This window comes from Ovis aries, chromosome 1 (assembly GCF_016772045.2).
Source record: "Ovis aries strain OAR_USU_Benz2616 breed Rambouillet chromosome 1, ARS-UI_Ramb_v3.0, whole genome shotgun sequence".
NCBI classification, from domain to species: domain Eukaryota; kingdom Metazoa; phylum Chordata; class Mammalia; order Artiodactyla; family Bovidae; genus Ovis; species Ovis aries.
The window spans coordinates 196,081,612-196,099,715 of NC_056054.1; the positions used below are offsets into that span (position 1 = coordinate 196,081,612).

Sequence of the window (18,104 nt, forward strand, 5' to 3'; positions counted from 1 at the left end):
TGCCAGGCTCCTCTGTCAATGGAATTCTTCAGGCCAGAATACTGGAGTGGGTTCCCTTCTCCAGGGAATCTTCCCAAACCAGGGATCTTACCCAAGTCTCCCACATTGCAGGTGGATTCTTTATAGCTGAGCCACCAGGGAAGCCCAAGAACACTGGAATGGGTAGCCTATCCCTTCTCCGAGGGTTCTTCCCAACCCAGGAATCAAACCAGGGTCTCTTGCATTGCAGGCAGATTCTTTACCAGCTGAGCTACCAGGGAAGTCCAAAAGTACAGCGAATGTTGTTCAGTCGTGTCTGACTCTTTGCGACTCCATGGACTATACAGACCATGGAATTGTCCAGGCCAGAATACTGGAGTGGGTAGCCATTCCCTTCTCTGGAGGGTCTCCCCAACCCCAAACCCATTATAATGCAAGTCTTCTAAACATGAATTCACTCACTTCGTTTGTTTCAAAATATTTTTACTTTATCTTGCCAGCTTTGAAGGATATTCGTACTGGATATAGAATTGTAGATTCAACTTGTTTTTACTTTCAGCATTTCAGTGACTTCCCTCCGTTGTCCTCTAGCTGCCATGGTTTGCCTGTGTTTCCTGTGTCTTTGTACCTTCTTTGTGTCATTTTAACATTTTCTCTATCTTTCAGAAGTTTGGTTATAATGTGCTTGGAGCATAGTTTTGGCTTATTTCTCCTGCTCAGAATGTGCTAAACTTCTTTGATGTGGATCAGAAGAAATTTTTATTTTTACTATATTTGATAAATTTTAACCATTTTTTTCCTACTTAATTCTATTTCTTTTTTTTTTTTTTTAACATAGCTAGACAGTTTGGTACTGTCAGTGGTTACTGGTTCTGTTTTATGTTTGGGGGGATTTAAATATTTATCTGTCTGTTTTAGCCTGGATAATTTCACTTACTCTGTCTTCAGGTTCATTGATACTTTTATTTGCTAGCTTGTAATCTGTCAATAAATACATCCAGGGTTTTTCTCTTAAATATTGTTCTTTTCAATTCTAGACAGGTTGTTTCTTTCTTTTAATCATCACTTCCCATTTTCACTGATACTTTTTATTTGTTTACTCATTATGTCCTTTTTCTTTAAGTCATGTAGCATATTAATAGGAGCTATTTAAAAATCCTGTCTATTAACTCTAACATCAAGGGCATCTTGTGGTCTTTTCTGTTGATTGCTTAATTATGGATTACATTGCCTTGCTTGTATCCATGTTTTATAATTTTTATTGTGTGTTTGATACTTGTATAATATGAGTGTGCCTTTTTCCTGACATTTAGATTGAAAAATAATAGATTTTCTTGACCCTATTGGTGTGTGTGTGTGTGTGTGTGTGTGTGTATGTTTAGGTCTTGATTATTTTGCTTCTGTCTCTAGTCTGGGGTTGGAGGAAAACCTTATTTAGAGTAATATATTCTTTTGAGGTCTTCAACAAGTGTCAAATGTGTTTATTGAAGTCTCTCCTTTCTGGCTTGTCTAGAAGTTCATCATATTCCAGCCCTGCCCAACTTTGGTATGTTTATTCAGTTCTCAAACTTGCAGTAGCTATTCTATGCTAGCTTGAGGAATCTCATTCTGAGCATATGCAGTCTATTCATTAACACAGGACCCTCAGGAAATTCCCATACAGACTCCTACCCTTAATGCCACCAGTCTTCTTTTCTTTGGCACCTTTCTGCAGAAACTCAAGTCCCCATAGTAGTTCCAGACTCCAGTTTCTAATACCATAGCTCAAAAAATCAGCTGGCTATACTTCAACTTCACCTTTCCATATCAAGGTTGAAAAGTGCACCTTGAAGAAAGCCAGGGTTGTAAATCAGCTATACTTTAATAAAATAAATTTTAAAAAGAAAAAAAAATAAACCCAGAGTTAATATGGTGCACACCTCAATGCATTTTCCTTCTCTCGAAGAAAACCCTGCGATTCTAGTTGACAAGTGCTTGGAAACTGCTTTCCCACCTACTTTGTCCAGTTTTATAATTATTTATAAAAGGAAATTAAGTTTGATATTGATTATTGTGACTTCATTGAAGTTGACAGATTAAATTTTTTAAATTGGGAAATTTCATGTTTTAGAAAACATATTTCTATGCTTAGTTGATATTTCTGGGGTCCTTTAGAGTATTCAGGGAAGTCCTTTAGACTTCCCTGGTGGCTCAGACAGTAAAGCGTCTGTCTATGATGTGGGAGACCCAGGTTCGATCCCTGGGTTGGGAAGATCCCTTGGAGAAGGAAATGGCAATCCACTCCAGTACCATTGCCTGGAAAATCCCATGGACAGAGGAGCCTGGTAGACTACAGTCCATGGGGGTCACAAAGAGTCGGACATGACTGAGTGACTTCAGGACTTCAGGTTCAGGTTAGAGTATTCAAAGTGACTTTCTAAAAGATTTAACACTGTTTAACTTGAAATAGGGGAATTTGAAAACCTTCCTACCTTCATCCTTATCCCCAGAAAGGAAGACAGAGATTGAGGCACCAGAGGCACACAACCTTTTACATAAATGTGTTGAGGGTATTCAATATACCCTCTGACTTGATTTTCAGACTCAATCGTAAAGGGTGTTTGGTCACATACTGTGTACATGGTCACTTCATAAGAATTAATGATGTTTTTACTTGGAGAATTGCATTGCTCCCCCCAATGCATGCTTTCTGTCTCTAGAACATTCAGACTTCTGGAAATAATTCTGGTGAGAACAGTAAGCTGCAACATGGTATATTCCATTATGGCTTCCCTGATAGCTCAGTTGGTAAATAATCCGCCTGCAATGCAGGAGACCCTAGTTCGATTCCTGGGTCAGGAAGATCCCCTGGAGAAGGGAAAGGCTACCCACTCCTGTATCCTGGCCTGGAGAATTCTGTGGGCTGTATAGTCCATGGGGTCGCAAAGAGTCAGACACAACTGAGCGACTGTCTCTTTCACTTTCATATTCCCTTATCCACTGGTCTTCTCCTAATTCTCTCTGCTCACTCCACCACTAGACTTGCAGGCTTCTGGCTAAAGGGTAAGTCAAATGATGGCTATGTTGTATCATACCTCATTAGAAAGTAATATCATCACATTACTTATCTCAGATTAATGTCAAAGACATCCTCCACTAGAAAAAGAGAAATGGTCACGTTTATCTGTGTGCTCTGTAAGTAGATGACCAGATTGAACCTTAAGCAGTATAACCTTGATTAGCTTCTTATAGGGAAGAGAAACTCAGGACACATAATTAAGATTCCATAAGGAAAGTGATTTTTCTCAATCTACTGCTCAGGGGAACCCATTCTCGTTTGTGATATTAAATATCACCTGAAAATTGTAATGAGAAAGCAAAGAAAGTAATATACCAGGTACTGTGTTTAGCATAACCTTGTTGTCTTTTTTTTTTTTCATTTTTGATTTTTGTTGTTGTTGTTGATGTGGACCATTTTTTTAAGCCTTCATTGAATTTGTTACAGTATTGCATCTGTTTTAATTTTGGTTTTTTGGCTGGGAGGCCATGTGGTATCTTAGCCCCCATACCAGGGATCGAACCTATACCTACTGCATTGGAAAGTAAAGTCTCAACCACTGGACAGCAGGAAGTCCCAAGCATACCTACATTTTCTTGTTTAATAATCATAACCTTACAGTGAAGGTATGATTAGTGTTAACTTATAGATGATAAAAAAATTAAGGAAATTAAGTAACTTGTTCAAGTTTTAAAATCAGGGAGATGAATGTTTGTGTCTGCTGCTGCTAAGTCGCTTCAGTCATGTCCGACTCTGTGCAACCCCATAGATGGTAGCCCACCAGGCTCCCCCGTCCCTGGGATTCTCCAGGCAAGAACACTGGAGTGGGCTGCCATTTCCTTCTCTAATGCATGAAAGTGAAAAGTGAAAGTAAAGTCGCTCAGTCATGTCCGACCCTCAGCAACCCCATGGACTGCAGCCTAGCAGGCTCCTCCATCCATGGGAGTCTCCAGGCAAGAGTACTGGAGTGGGGTGCCATTTGTGTCTATATGCCTCCAAAATTAGGTTTCTAATACACTACAGTTTTCATTATTTTATGGTGATATAAATTTACCCTGTTTCCTTATAAGATTTTGCAAAGAAAGTGTTAACAAAGAACTTTTAGTTTTAGAGAAATTAACTTAAGAGTTTTCCAGTAAAAAATATATATATCAAAAGTATATAAAGATTCCCTTATCGGCAGTTTTTTCAGTTATAAAATTAGACTTGTTCTAGTCAAAGCAGTTCAGTTTTTTAAAAATGCTTCATTTAAGATAATGTATTTCAGCATTCTCTTTGCCTCTTGTCAGTATGGGAAACAATAGTTCTCTTGCTTGATTTAATATCATTATGTCTGACAACACAGTTAACAAAGCAACTGTTAATATTCCAAAGATTTTCAAGCTCTGTGCATCTAAAAGTCACTAATGAAATTAGCAAACCTGAAGCTTCACAGCCAAATATCCGAAGCTTAAGACTAAAGGCACTGTGGGTCTCTGGAATTGTTGGATGTAAACTGTGTAGCAAGAATCATCAAGTACTTCTTTATAAGCAACCCAATAAGCAAAGTTTACAGTGAACAGGAAAGATGTGTTTGAATATTAAGAAGAGTTTAGATTTTGGTTTACAATTGGAAAGGAAAAAATCAGAACAAGAGAGTTCCTTGTATCTAGCATATGTTTGAAAAATCAGTAATTTTTACATTTCATAAGGAGACTAAATAGTCATAATTACCTATATAATATCAAAGTTTATTTTCTCATATTACCTTTTCTTTTGCATTTTGTTTTCTTAATAACAATATCACTACCATTTCTCTCTGGTAAGTAAACACTGTTTTTGAAATAACAAAATTTTATCTTGATTGCTTAATTTCAAGAAATTATGTGACTATTTAATATGAATGATAAAGCTATAGAAGGTTTAAGTCAAAAAAAAACATTTTAGGTTGCCTGTTCAACAAACAACACTTTTTCATTTAGGGGAACAAGGAGCCTAAGAAGGAAAATGATCATCCCAATGTGAACACAAATTACAGATATACAGGAATAAAAATCCAGGTCTCAGGATGTCTTTTCATCATATTATTTTGTTGGAGCAGTGTTTTTTTTGTTTTTTTTTTTTTAAATTCTAAGGACTGTTGAGAATTTGAGGGAAATATAACATAGTAATTACCTTCATAAAACTTATCCCAGTAATGTTCAGTTGTGAAGGAGAAAACAAGGTGAAGAATTAGAACGTGACAGGAGGATGTGCTGAATTATGTAAGGTAATCAGGGGAGGTCTCTGAGATAGTCAGACGTGAGCAGTGACTTGAAGGAAATGAGGGAGCAGGCCAGTTAATATGTTATTGAAGAGTTTCTAAGAAGAAAGAGTATTAATTGTGTAGGACTTCCCTGGTGGCTCAGATGGTAAAGCGTCTGTCTACAATGCGGGAGACCTGGGTTCAATCCCTGGGTTGGAAAGATTCCCTAGAGAAGGAAATGGCAACCCACTCCAGTACTCTTGCCTAGAAAATCCCATGGATGGAGGAGTCTAGTGTCCATGGGGTCGCAAAGTTGGACCTGACTGAGCGACTTCACTTTCACTTTCACTTTGAGATGGTTTGTGCTTGTTATTTTTGAGAAACAACAAGGATACCAATGGCTGAAGTGCAATGAGTATTCATTAATTCAGTGCACTTTCATCCCATGGATTATTGGAGCTAAAGCAATGAGAGAGAAATGGGGCTCTACAAAGAATCAGATGAAGATGAGTCATAATTGTGGTACCATTTAATTATATTACTAATACAGAATTATACAAGTCATGGATTCCTACTTGAGTTGGAAAGCATGCATTTCAACATGCATTTAGTAAGGCTAGAAGGAGCAAAAAGTGGTTGTTGTTAAATCACAGAACATTCTTTTCTTCTAAAAAATGTATTCTATGTAATTGTCACCATGAAATGTAGAAACTTTTATGTTTTAAGTTATGAAGTCAGAGTCTTCTGTATAAAAGAAATGATTTCAAGTAATTGTATGGGTCTTCAGAGAGCTTGTACATAGGTTATATAATTTGATCTTTATAGCCCCATGAGTCTGTAGTAAACATATCTTCATTTTTTTGATAAAGGAGTTGACGTTCAAAGAGGTGAACCGATTTGCCAAGAAACACATCATGGCCAGCACCCCAAAGTCTTCCGCTTGCTTCATCTCACTAATTACTCTTCATGAACAGTCCTGAATTCTACAATAGATTGATTTTACCTGCTTCTGAGCTTTATATAATTGAAATAAATTGTATGTAGCTGGTTTATTTTTCTCCACATTATGTTGGTGAGAATCATCCGTATTGTTATAGTTGTAGCCTGTTTATTCTCATTGTTCTGTAGTATCTGGTTGTCAGAATATATTACATACCCAGGCATTTGGGTTGTCTCCCCTTGGGGTTGTTATGAATAGTGCTACTATGACCATTCTTATACATGTCTTTGGGGGGATAGTTAAAGATAGTAATAGATAGATTGATTGATTAATAAATACAGAGCTAGACAGGTTTCATTTGGCTATAAATCCAGAAATAGAATTGTCAATCATAGAATATACCTACATATATCACTACTGCCAAATAGCTTATCAGTGGTTTTACCAGTTTACTCTACCATCAGTTACATATGAGAGACCCAGTTGCACCACATCATTTTCAACGCTTGGCATTATCTGTTATCTCATTTTAGCTGTTCTTGAATGTAACCCATGGTGGATTTTTCCAACTTTATTGAGATAGAGTTGGCAATTAACATTTTTACAGCTTGATGATTTGATATGCATATACATTGTGAAATATTCATCACATCAAACTCATTAGCATATCCATAGCTACCATTTTCTTTCTTTCTTATTTGTTGTGATGACACTGTCTTATGATCCTGCAATCCCCTTTGGGAACATATCCAAAGAGAATGAAATCAGGATCTTAAATATCTGCACTCCAAAATTTATTTCAGTATTACTCACAATAAACAAGATGAGAAAACAACTTAAGTACTGGTCAACAGATAATAGGTAAAGAAAATGTGATGGATGGATGATAAATAGATAATAGATAGGGTATATAGCATATATATGAAGTTCAACTTTAAAAAGAAAGAAATCTGCCATTTTCTACAACTCATCGGATATTGGGGGAAAATGAAATAAATCAGATACAGAAAGACAAACATGTGGAATTTAGATATTTGGAATCTAAAATATTCAAAGTCACAGAAGCAGGGAGTAGAATGTTGGTAACCTGGGGGAGGGAAAAATGGGGAGATGTTGGTAAAAGTGTACAAAATTTTCATTTATGCAAGGTGAATTAGTTCTGGAGACTAATGTACAAGAATGTGACTGTAGTTCACCACATTATATTGTATATCTGGAATTTGCTAATAGGGCAGTTATTAAGTATCTTCACCAAGTTTTTAAATATAAGAATTATTGCCCCTACTTTATAGATGATGAAACAAAGATATATCAAAATTAAATAGCACAATCAAAATCATGCAACTAAAGAAAGAGTTAAAAATGTTATTCAGTTCATTTTATCACAAAATCTTTGTGGTTTCCTTAACATATTTTTATTATCTACTTCAACAAGAATAAGTTGAGTGTTACATATGTTGGACTTCTGATAAGGACTGTGTCTTTGTGAGCAAAAGCTCTCAGTGTTTAGGACAGAAACAAGAAAAACCATTATGAAAGAAGACAAAGTCCATTAGATATTATACTAAAAAAAAGTAAAACAATGAGAAGCTAAAGAAAGGAAGAGCATTTCTCTTTATTTTACCAAATAGAGAAGTAGAGAGGACAATTTGAACTGAGCACAGTTTGAGGGTTAGAAAGTGTGGGCATGTTGAGGAGTTAGTGTGTGATGACAACACTGTTGGCAGTGGTAGTCAAGCATGAAAGAAATACATTTTAGCCTTACAGCCATCAAATTCCCTAAATTTCTGTCTCCTTGCTCCTCATGATACATTTAAAGGAGAATAGCGTTCAAATGGAGGGGCAACGGGCACAGTTAGAGGCTGGCGAAGAAGGAAGGAAGGCTCTCATCTTGTGCAGTGGCAGAGCCTGAGACTCACAGGAAAAGCCAGAACCTGAGTAGGATATCAGTGATCTAAGTACAGAGAGAAGAGCAGGAAGAAACACAGGAGAGGGATCAAGCTAGAGTATGAAACTGTGAAGATGGGAATCAGAGAGAATTCTGGAGAGAGTAGTTTAGAATTGGATGGATAAGCACAGACTGAAAAGGATCCTGAGTGGTGGCCTTGATCCTAACTAGTGTTTCACTCTTCACTCATCATCTGGAATGAAATGCATGGGTATTCCAAGACAACATTAGGGTGAATAGGCATTTGGAATGTGAAAAGAATTGAACATATAATGATTCATACAATGCTAGAGCAAAAAGAGTTGTGCACATGCTGCTAAAAAGGTGAGTGCTCAAAATTAATTTCAAAGCACTATCAAAGGTCATATTCATATTCTACTGAAATCAAGGTCAGTTTAAGCTAAACAACTTAAAGATTTGGAAAGATTTTGAAGTAATAAATGTGCCAAATAAACCTAGCATCTCACAGATTTACACGCGTGATGTGCATCTGGAGATGTTTTTGTTTCATCAACAACCGTTTATTCTATGAGCCTTGCTATGTACCTATGGAACTGAACACTCAGGACTATAGACGTAAACAAATATTATTCATGAGATAAGCACAAGTAGCAGTTAGTTTTACAAAAGGAAAAAGAACCTTCTTTATACTAATTATTTACTCTGCTTCAATTATATTCAATTACACATTATCTATTGAGAAGGTCTAGGATTTTATCACCTTGGCTCAAAACCTGCCTGTCTCCATTACACATTAGATTTATTGTCATTCTGAACATAATTTTTATAACCTCAGAGCTTCTTCTGAATGTATATGACTGCCCCAGTCTTTGTTAAAAGCTTTCAGCTCAGTCGTGTCCGACTCTTTGTGACCCCATGGACTGCAGCACACCCGGGTTCCCTATCCATCACCAATTCCTGGTGCTTACTGAAACTCATGTCCGTCGAGTCTGTGATGCCATCCAACCATTTCACCCTCTGCTACTCCTTTCTCCTCCTGCCTTCAATCTTTTCCAGCATCAGGGTCTGTTTCAAAAAGTCAGTTCTTCGCATCAGGTGGCCAAAGTAATGAAGGTTCAGCTTCAGCATCAGTCCTTCCAATGAATATTCAGGACTGATTTCCCTTAGGATGGACTTGTTGGATCTCCTTGCAGTCCAAAGGACTCTCAAGAGTCTTCTCCAACACCGCAGTTCAAAACCATCAATTCTTCAGTGCTCAGCTTTCTTTACAGTCCAACTCTCACATCCATACATGACTACTGGAAAAACCATAGCCTTGGTTAGACGGACCTTTGTTGGCAAAGTAATGTCTCTGCTTTCTAATATACTGTCTGGGTTGGTCATAACTTTTCTTCCAAGGCGTAAACATCTTTTAATTTCACGGCTGCAATCACCAATCTGCAGTGATTTTGGAGCCCAAGAAAAGAAAGTCTGTCACTGTTTCCATTGTTTCCCCATCTATTTGCCATGAAGTGATGGGACCGGATGCCATGATCTTCATTTTCTGAATGTTGAGCTTTAAGCCAACTTTTTCACTCTCCTCTTTCACTTTCAAGAGGCTCTTTAGTTCTTTTTCATTTTCTGCCATAAGTGTGGCGTCATCTGCATATCTGAGCTATTGATATTTCCCCTGGCAATCTTGATTCCATCTTGTGATTCATCCAGTCCAGCGTTGCTCATGATGTACTCTGCATATAAGTTAAATAAGCAGGGTGACAATATATAGCCTTGATGTACCCCTTTTCCTATTTGAAACCAGTCTGTTGTTCCATGTCCAGTTCTAACTGTTGCTTCGTGACCTGCATACAGATTTCTCAAGAGGCAGGTCAGGTGGTCTGGTATTCCCATCTCGTTCAGAATTTTCCACACTTTATTGTGATCTAGATGTTTTTCTGGAACTCTCTTGCTTTTTCAATGATCCAATGGATGTTGGCAATTTGATCTCTGGTTCCTCTGCATTTTCTAAATCTAGCTTGAACATCTGGAAATTCATGATTCACGTACTTTTGAAGCCTAGCTGGAGAATTTTGAGTATTACTTTGCTAGCATGTGACATGAGTGCAGTTGTGCAGTAGTTTCAACATTCTTTGGCATTGCCTTTCTTTGGGATTGGAATGAAAACTGAAGCTGAAGTTAAAGGCTTTCAGTGATTTTTAAAAATACATGTACGTGTTATTTGTTTTAGTTATAGTGGAAACAATCTGTGTAGGATAAAGCTTAATTTATGGTATAAGGTCCTGGATGCTGGAACAAATATAATCATCTATGAAAAAAACAGAGCTTCCCAGGTGACTCAGATGGTAAAGAATCTGCCTGCAATGCTGGTGACCCCTGTTCAATTCCTGGGTCAGGAAGATGCATGGGAGAAGGGATACACTTACCCACTTCAATATTTTTGGGCTTCTCTGTTGGCTCAGATGTTAAAGAATCCACCTGCAATACCGGAGACCTACCTGCGTTTGATCTCTGAGTCAGGAAGATCCCCTGGAGAAGAGAATGGCTACCATCTCCAGCATTCTTGCCTGGAGAATTCCATGGACAGAGGAGGCTGGCAGGCTGCAGTGCATCGGGTTTTCAGGAGTCTGACATGACTGAGCGACTAAGCGCGTACACACACATGACAAAACACAGAACTAAATGTCTAGTTACATGATTGATTCTATTTTTCTTGCCATAAGAAAAAAATTAAGAATAATAGTGCATTGGAGTTTTTTTTAAATTCTGTAGGTACATTACATCATGCTTTCAGAGCCATCATCTTATTTTCCTTAAAATAACTTAGAGTTGAAAATATAAAATTCAAAGACGTTTAACCACTTACCTTAAGTCCCACAGCTAATATGTATGTGTCTGGAAGCAAAACCCCAATTTTCCTATTTCAAGTATAAAACTCTTGATTTCTCATTACACTAATAGTGTGGTAATCACAAGGATGTAAATTCTTTGATGCCCAACTTTATATTGAAATGAAAATTGTGAGCATATTGTAAAGGTTGCACTTAGAATGACTGCCCAAATTGGCTCAGTGTTCTTAAGGCTTTCCTCCCCATTTCTAGGAGATTGGCTCTGCCTCCACAGAAGTGCCTGCATGAAGCTTTTGCCATTTTTTTTTTCCTCCTGAAATGTCCCCCTGCCCTGCCACCAGCCAGATATTATCACTGCCCCATTTCTGAATTTTGACTCTGAATCGCCCCTTTAAAATTTTAAATGGGATACTCCACTTGACTTTTTACATCTGATTATGACCTGGAGTGCTGTATCTGGGATCTCCATTTGCCAACTCAGAATGTTAAGGCTCAGCCTGTGCCACAGGCTTAATTACTGGCTCATGCCCCAGTATTTTAGTCCCTGTCCAACTGGACTTTTGCTTTTCTAGGAGCTGACTTTAAACAGTTGTGAAACTAAATGGAAACCTTGGAGTTCACTATTTATTAAATAAGAGTATGTATGAAAGACAACATTGTAACTCTACCAGGTGGGCGTGGGTTTAATGATGGCTTGCCTCCAATCAACAGCTTGGTACCTAAAGCAGGCTTGGCACAATAGGAAGGAAGCCTTGTGTGGCACTGGAAGAAAGTACTGAACTGGTAGCCAGAGTCCAGGCCCCAGCCCAGGGTCTGGATCTGCCCCTAATAGCCTACAACTCATAAAACAACTATTTCACCATCACGGGCTTCCATTACTTTGTTAAATAAAGGCAGCAAATTGAACTATCACTAAGCAGCTTTCTATCTCCAAATGTTCATATTTCTGTGAATTAAATAGGTATTACATGTATTTTAAGGTATATTTACACACAATTCCTTGCCTCCTATATTTCTCCTAATTCCTGTTATAAGGTCTAAGATCTTATATGTAGAACTTATTCACTGAGTTTTGAAGAGTCCCTTAGCATCTAGGGTTCATTAGTATTGAACAAAAGCTTTGCAATTATTTGGATATGTTTTTTAAAAGTAGAGCTGGTAAAAATCTGTAGTGAACTTTTAGCTTTTTCTAACTGTTTATAACCTAGTACTGGAAGGAAGCCAGGACTTTTAATTTATCTTATAAATTTAATTTGAATCACTTTGATTCCCTCTTTTGACAATTGTTAAACTCTGTCCTAATAATACTGAGACAGAGTCATAAGAGAGCCTATTGTCCAGAGCACAGGACTATAACTTAGGATGTTTTGTGTTGCCAGACAAGGAATATACTATAGTTTCATTTTCCCCCTCACTTTCTCTAGTCACTTCATTACTCTGATTCTTTCTTTTTTTATTTATGATTCTTTCTTTTTTATTTTATTTTTTCTTTTTAAATTATTTATAATTCACCTACCTTAAAATGCATGTTTTTACACTATATTCTTCAATTTTTTTCCACAAAATTGTGCAGTCTAATCCCAGGATACTTTTTGTCTCTCCAAGAAAGCTGTCATTTCCCATTTACCCATCTCCTCAGCTTTTGGCAGCCACTAATCCATGTCTTGTCCTGTATTTGCCTGTTCTGTGCATTTCATACACATTGGATCGTACAACATGTGACCTATTGTGTCTTGCTTAATGTTTTTGAGATTCATCTGTATTGTCACTTGAATCAGTACCCCATCCTTTTTAAAGGCCAAATAGTATTTCATTGTATGGATATATCACATGTTTTTATCTGTTTATCCATTAATAGATGTCTGAATTGTTTCCACATTATGAATGATGCTCCTATGAATATTTGTATACAAGGTCACATATGGACATATATCTTCATTTCTCACAGGTACATACCTAGACGTAGAATTACTAGGTCATGTGGTAACTGGATGTGTAACCTTGTGTGGAACTACCAAACTGTTTCCCACAGCTGCTCCATTATTTACATTTTTGCCAGCAAGGGATGAGGATTGTAGTTCTTCTAAATCCTCACCAATACTTTTCATTATGCATCTTTTTTGATATAGCCATCTTAGCAGATATGAAATGGCACCACATAGTCAATTCTTAAGCCACCAAGTTTACTTAAAACAGAGTATTCTGTGACATCATATTTTTATTATCAATATAATAATTTTTATTTAAATATTATTGTTATTTTAATATGTAAAACTACCTTTCCATTTCCCTTCTCATATTTTTTAGTCACATTTTTGGGGGCCTATAATTTTTGAATCATTTAAAATGAACAGAGTCCTTTCAATGGTTTCTCTATCATTAGAGACCTTCATCTGTCCACATAGATGCATCACTGTAGCTCTTTGCAAAGGAATCTACGGGACTAGCCTGGAAGAATCACCTCCAAGGACATGGTTTTAACAGCTTTAGTCCTACATATTCCTCAGTAACTTAACCCCATATGGAACTGTGTTAAATCACTGCTGTCTTTGATTGAAAGTTACAAGGAAGAGATTCCTCTAGCACTTAGTGAAGGCAAACAGTGACCGTTGTGAATATGTTTGGCATGTAGAGTTCTTGTTTCCTTGAAGGACTGTTTACTTGTTTACTACTGAAGAAGATGCAGTCACATTTGCTTTTCTTCTGTTTCTCTTTGAAGGGGAGAAATTTCTTCTTTCCATGAAATGCATTTTGTTCAGTTGGCTTGTTAGAATTTGATTTTATTGTATTGATTGTAAAATCTCATTGTAAGTCCCTGAACAAGACTCAGGTAGAAAAGGTGAACTTGAGTTTATGAAGCAATAAATGCAAGTTGTGGCATGGATACAGTTATTTTGTTGTTGTTTAACTTTATATTAATCATATAACCTTTTGATGGTCACTTATCAAGTGATAGAGATGAGGTAGAGGACTACTAAGGTTCCTTCTTGATCTAAATTGCTCATTCTGTGTTTCATTAGAGATCAGACAATGTAATAGTAATATTTTCCTGGGTGTCTTTACCTGAAATCTTGATTAGTAAGTAAAAAAATGTTTCAAAGAAGTTAATCGGAATGTTACTGACATTAAGAAAACAGCTAGTATACTAGTGACTTTATGTTACAAGCTTTGGCTGTTTAACAGATTTATGAATATATAGGGTTCTCCCTTTAAAATCATCTGCTCAAGCCTGCATGTGCTGTGGTTGTGTTATATTTTGATTTCCAGTGTTACATTTCATATGCTAAGGGCCACAAAAATGCATAATAACCATTCTCTTAAATTTATAAACATTGTACTGAGGTCTAATTTTGGACTTGAGCACAATCTTGAATGATATTAGTTTAGCCCAAGGAATGATTCAAGCTTGGGCAATTGTGTTCTGTGGAGTAAAAAGGTTGTTTAGAAAGGAAGTCTTATTTCTTGATTTTGTATGATAAATCTTTATAACCAAATGCTAACAAAAATTACATGCAATTATTTCTCATTTTTTTCTGAACAGAGGGCCTATATTTCAGGCTTATTGTTGATATGTTATTAAAAGCTTTCTCTCTTTTGTATCTTCTTTTTTATCTTTCTGCAGGATGTTTTCACTCCAGAATGCAAATTTAAGGAATCTGTGTTTGAAAACTACTATGTGATCTATTCTTCCACACTGTACCGTCAGCAAGAATCAGGCCGAGCTTGGTTTTTGGGACTCAATAAGGAAGGTCAGATTATGAAGGGGAACAGAGTGAAGAAAACCAAGGCCTCATCACATTTTGTACCAAAACCTATTGAAGGTATGAGCCGAGCTTCTTTTCTTTAGATCCAGATCTTTGTGTTGATGCCAGTTCTGCTCTTTGTCCTTTCACTCAGGGGAGATTGTTTTTAATGCAGCAGATCAGAACAAAGATTCAGAAAATACAATAGTACTACTTCCTATAAAAAAAAATCTATTACAAATACTTGGCACTTAGAGAAAAACTGCTTCAATATAGAGGCTAGAATTTCTTGAAAGTAGAAAAATAGTAGCCGTGACCATTTGAAATATAATTTCTTTCTTTAATGAACTCAGTGATTTAATTTCTCAGGCTATACTCTTGAAAAACCAATAATACTATTATAGTGCTCTAAAGTTTTATCAAGGCTTTTAGAAATATATTTGTATCCTAATTGCTACATTATTGTGAACAAATTTCACGATCTGATGTATTCAGTTTTCTTTGTATTTTTTCAAGAAAGAAAATATTCTGTTTACTGTGATAATAAATATTATAGTTTTAAAATTTTATCTTTCCCCACTGAGCCTATGCCTTCCCCTCCCTTGATCATATAATATGGTGCTCATCTATTTCAGTTGATGAGTGGACTAAGTAATTTAATGCTGAGGAAACACATTTTTGGCAACTTGTCCCCTAAGAAGGATAAACACATACCGTTGGGGTAACCACACATGTACTATATTCAGTCAAGCTTTTTAATACAGACTGAAAAAGCAGCAGTGGTCTAGACATTTACCAACACACACTTTTCTCTAGAAGTCACATTATAGTCACTTAAAACATTAGTTCATCTTCCTTGTCTGAAGAAATGAGAATTTGTTCACAAATAGCAAATAGTGCATTGCTCTTCTGTGATTTAGCCAGGCTTGCTGTCCCATGTCTAGAAGGGACAGTGTAGGGACACAGTGCCTGCTACAGATCCCAAAGGACTGTAACCGTCAGCAAACACTTGGTAAATCAATACTATGTTCAAAGCACTGGGGGGAAATGTGACATTCAAAGCTTCTAGACCCCCTCCAACCTCCCATCACTCACTGTGCTTTTAACCACACAAAACAGAACTTTCTTCTGTTCTACTTTTTTTTTTTAATGTTTCTAAAATGTTTTTACTATTTTGGGCCTTATGTAGGTTTTTGCCCTTCTCTGTCACAAAATTCTATTCATGTACCTGGGAAATGCCTGTCAGACCTTGTAAAAAATTAATTCAAGGAGTCAGTACTTCTATGAGGGTCTCCCTGACTTCCTTCAAGTAGAATTAAACACTCTGTTACCTTATTATTGTATCTTGTTCTATCTGCTAGAGATTATCATATTGTATTAAATCTGTCTCTGTCTCTTCTTATCCATGGTTAGATTACTTTGTTTACATTTTATTTTTCTTTATTAGAATGTAATTGCTTTACAATGCTGTGTTAGTTTCTGCTGTACAAGGAAGTGAATCAGTTCCCTCTTGCAACTCCCTTCTGTACACCCCCCCCACCCTTCCGGATCATCACAGAACATGGAGTTTAGCTCCCTTTGCTATATAGCAGCTTCCTGCTAGCTCTCTATTTTACACATGGAAGGCAATGGCACCCCACTCCAGTACTCTTGCCTGGAAAATCCCATGGATGGAGGAGCCTGGTAGGCTGCAGTCCATGGGGTCGCTAAGAGTTGGACACTACTGAGCAACTTCACTTTCACTTTTCACTTTCATGCATTGGAGAAGGAAATGGCAGCCCACTCCAGTATTCTTGCCTGGAGAATCCCAGGGACGGGGGAGCCTGTGCTGCCGTCTATGGGGTCGCACAGAGTCGGACACGACTGAAGCGACTTAGCAGCAGCAGCAGCAGCAGCAGTGTATATATGTCAATCCTAATTTTCCAGTTGGTCCCTTCCCCTTCTCCTGTGTCCATATGTCCATTCTGTACATCTGCATCTCTGTTCCTGAAAATGGGTTCATCTGGACCATTGCTCTAGATTCCACGTATATGCATTAATATACAATATTTGTTTTTCTCTTTCTGACTTCACTTTGTATGACAAACTCTAGGTCTGTCTACATTTTTACAAATGGCCCAGTTTTGTTCCTTTTTTTATGGATGAGTAATATTCCGTTGTATATATGTACCACATCTTTATCCATTCATCTATTGTTGGGCCTTTAGGTTGTTTCCATGTTTTGACTATTGTAAATAGTGACATAGTGAACAATGGGGTACATGCATCATTTTGAATTGTGGTTTTCCTAGGGTATATGCCCCACAGTGGGATTGCTGGGTCTTATGGCTTGCTCCTAGGAAGGAAAGCTATGACAAATCTAGACAGCGTATTAAAAAACAGAGACATCACTTTGCTGAAAAAGGTCCATATAGTCAAAGTTATCATTTTTCCGGTAGTCATGTATGGATATGAGAGTTGGATCATAAAGAAGGCTAAGCACAGAAGAACTGATGCTTTCGAGCTGTGGTGTTGGAGAAGACTCTTGAGAGTCCCTTGGAGATCAAACCAGCCAATCCTAAAGAAATTAACCCTGAATATTCATTGGAAGGACTGATGCTAAAGCTGAAGCTGCTGTCCTTTGGACACCTGATAGAAAGAGCTGGTTCACTGGAAAAGACCCTGATACTGGGAAAGACTGAAGGCAAAAGCAGAAGGGGGCAGCAGAGCATGAGATGGTTAAGTAGTGTCACTGACTCAATGGAAATGAGTCTGAGCAAACTCCAGGAGATAGTAAGGATAGCAAAGCCTGATGTGCTGCAGTCTATGGGGTTGCAGAGTCAGACAAGACTTAGTGACTGAACAGCAACAATAATGGCAGTTCTATTTTTAGCTTTTTAAGGAAGGTCCATACTGTTTTCCACAATTGCTGTACAGATGTTTTATTTTTCTCATATACTCTGTATCTTGTACAATATCTGACATATTGTAGAGAGAAATTCAATAATTACTGTTAATTGGATAAGTGAACAAGTAAATGAATGGATGAATGCATAGATAGATACAAAACAGGGAAGAACTATATGCTCCAGAAAACTTTTCATATTTTTGGAGATACTAAGTATGTTTACTAATGACAGTAATTTAATATAAAAATTGATTTATTACATGTTGCCAGAAATGATATTGAGATTTATAGAAAGAACCAGCACTTCCACCAAAAGAAAGACATTGGAAAGTTGTTCTTTTAACACATCTTCAAGGCTAGGACAGGTTCAGAACATTTGAGACAGGAGGTAGGGATTAGGCAGACAGAACCACTCCAGGTGCAGTATGAGTAAACTATTAAAACTATTGAACCATTTTTATTTGTACATTTAAGTTGATTTCTTGTTGTAATAAAAGTAGTACATGCTCATGAACAATTTTGGAAAATTCATGAAAGCATAA

At 37.1% G+C, this 18,104-nt stretch overlaps 1 protein-coding gene across 1 annotated transcript in view; it reads left to right on the top strand.

Moving 5' to 3' along the window:
* FGF12 (fibroblast growth factor 12) overlaps positions 1 to 18,104 on the top strand; it is a gene marked incomplete at its 5' end in the record, with an annotated part of 240,271 nt that overhangs the window by 202,655 nt on the left and 19,512 nt on the right. The window contains 1 exon segment of the mRNA NM_001162565.1: positions 14,555 to 14,753. Within this exon segment, the coding sequence (NP_001156037.1) occupies positions 14,555 to 14,753 (199 nt within the window).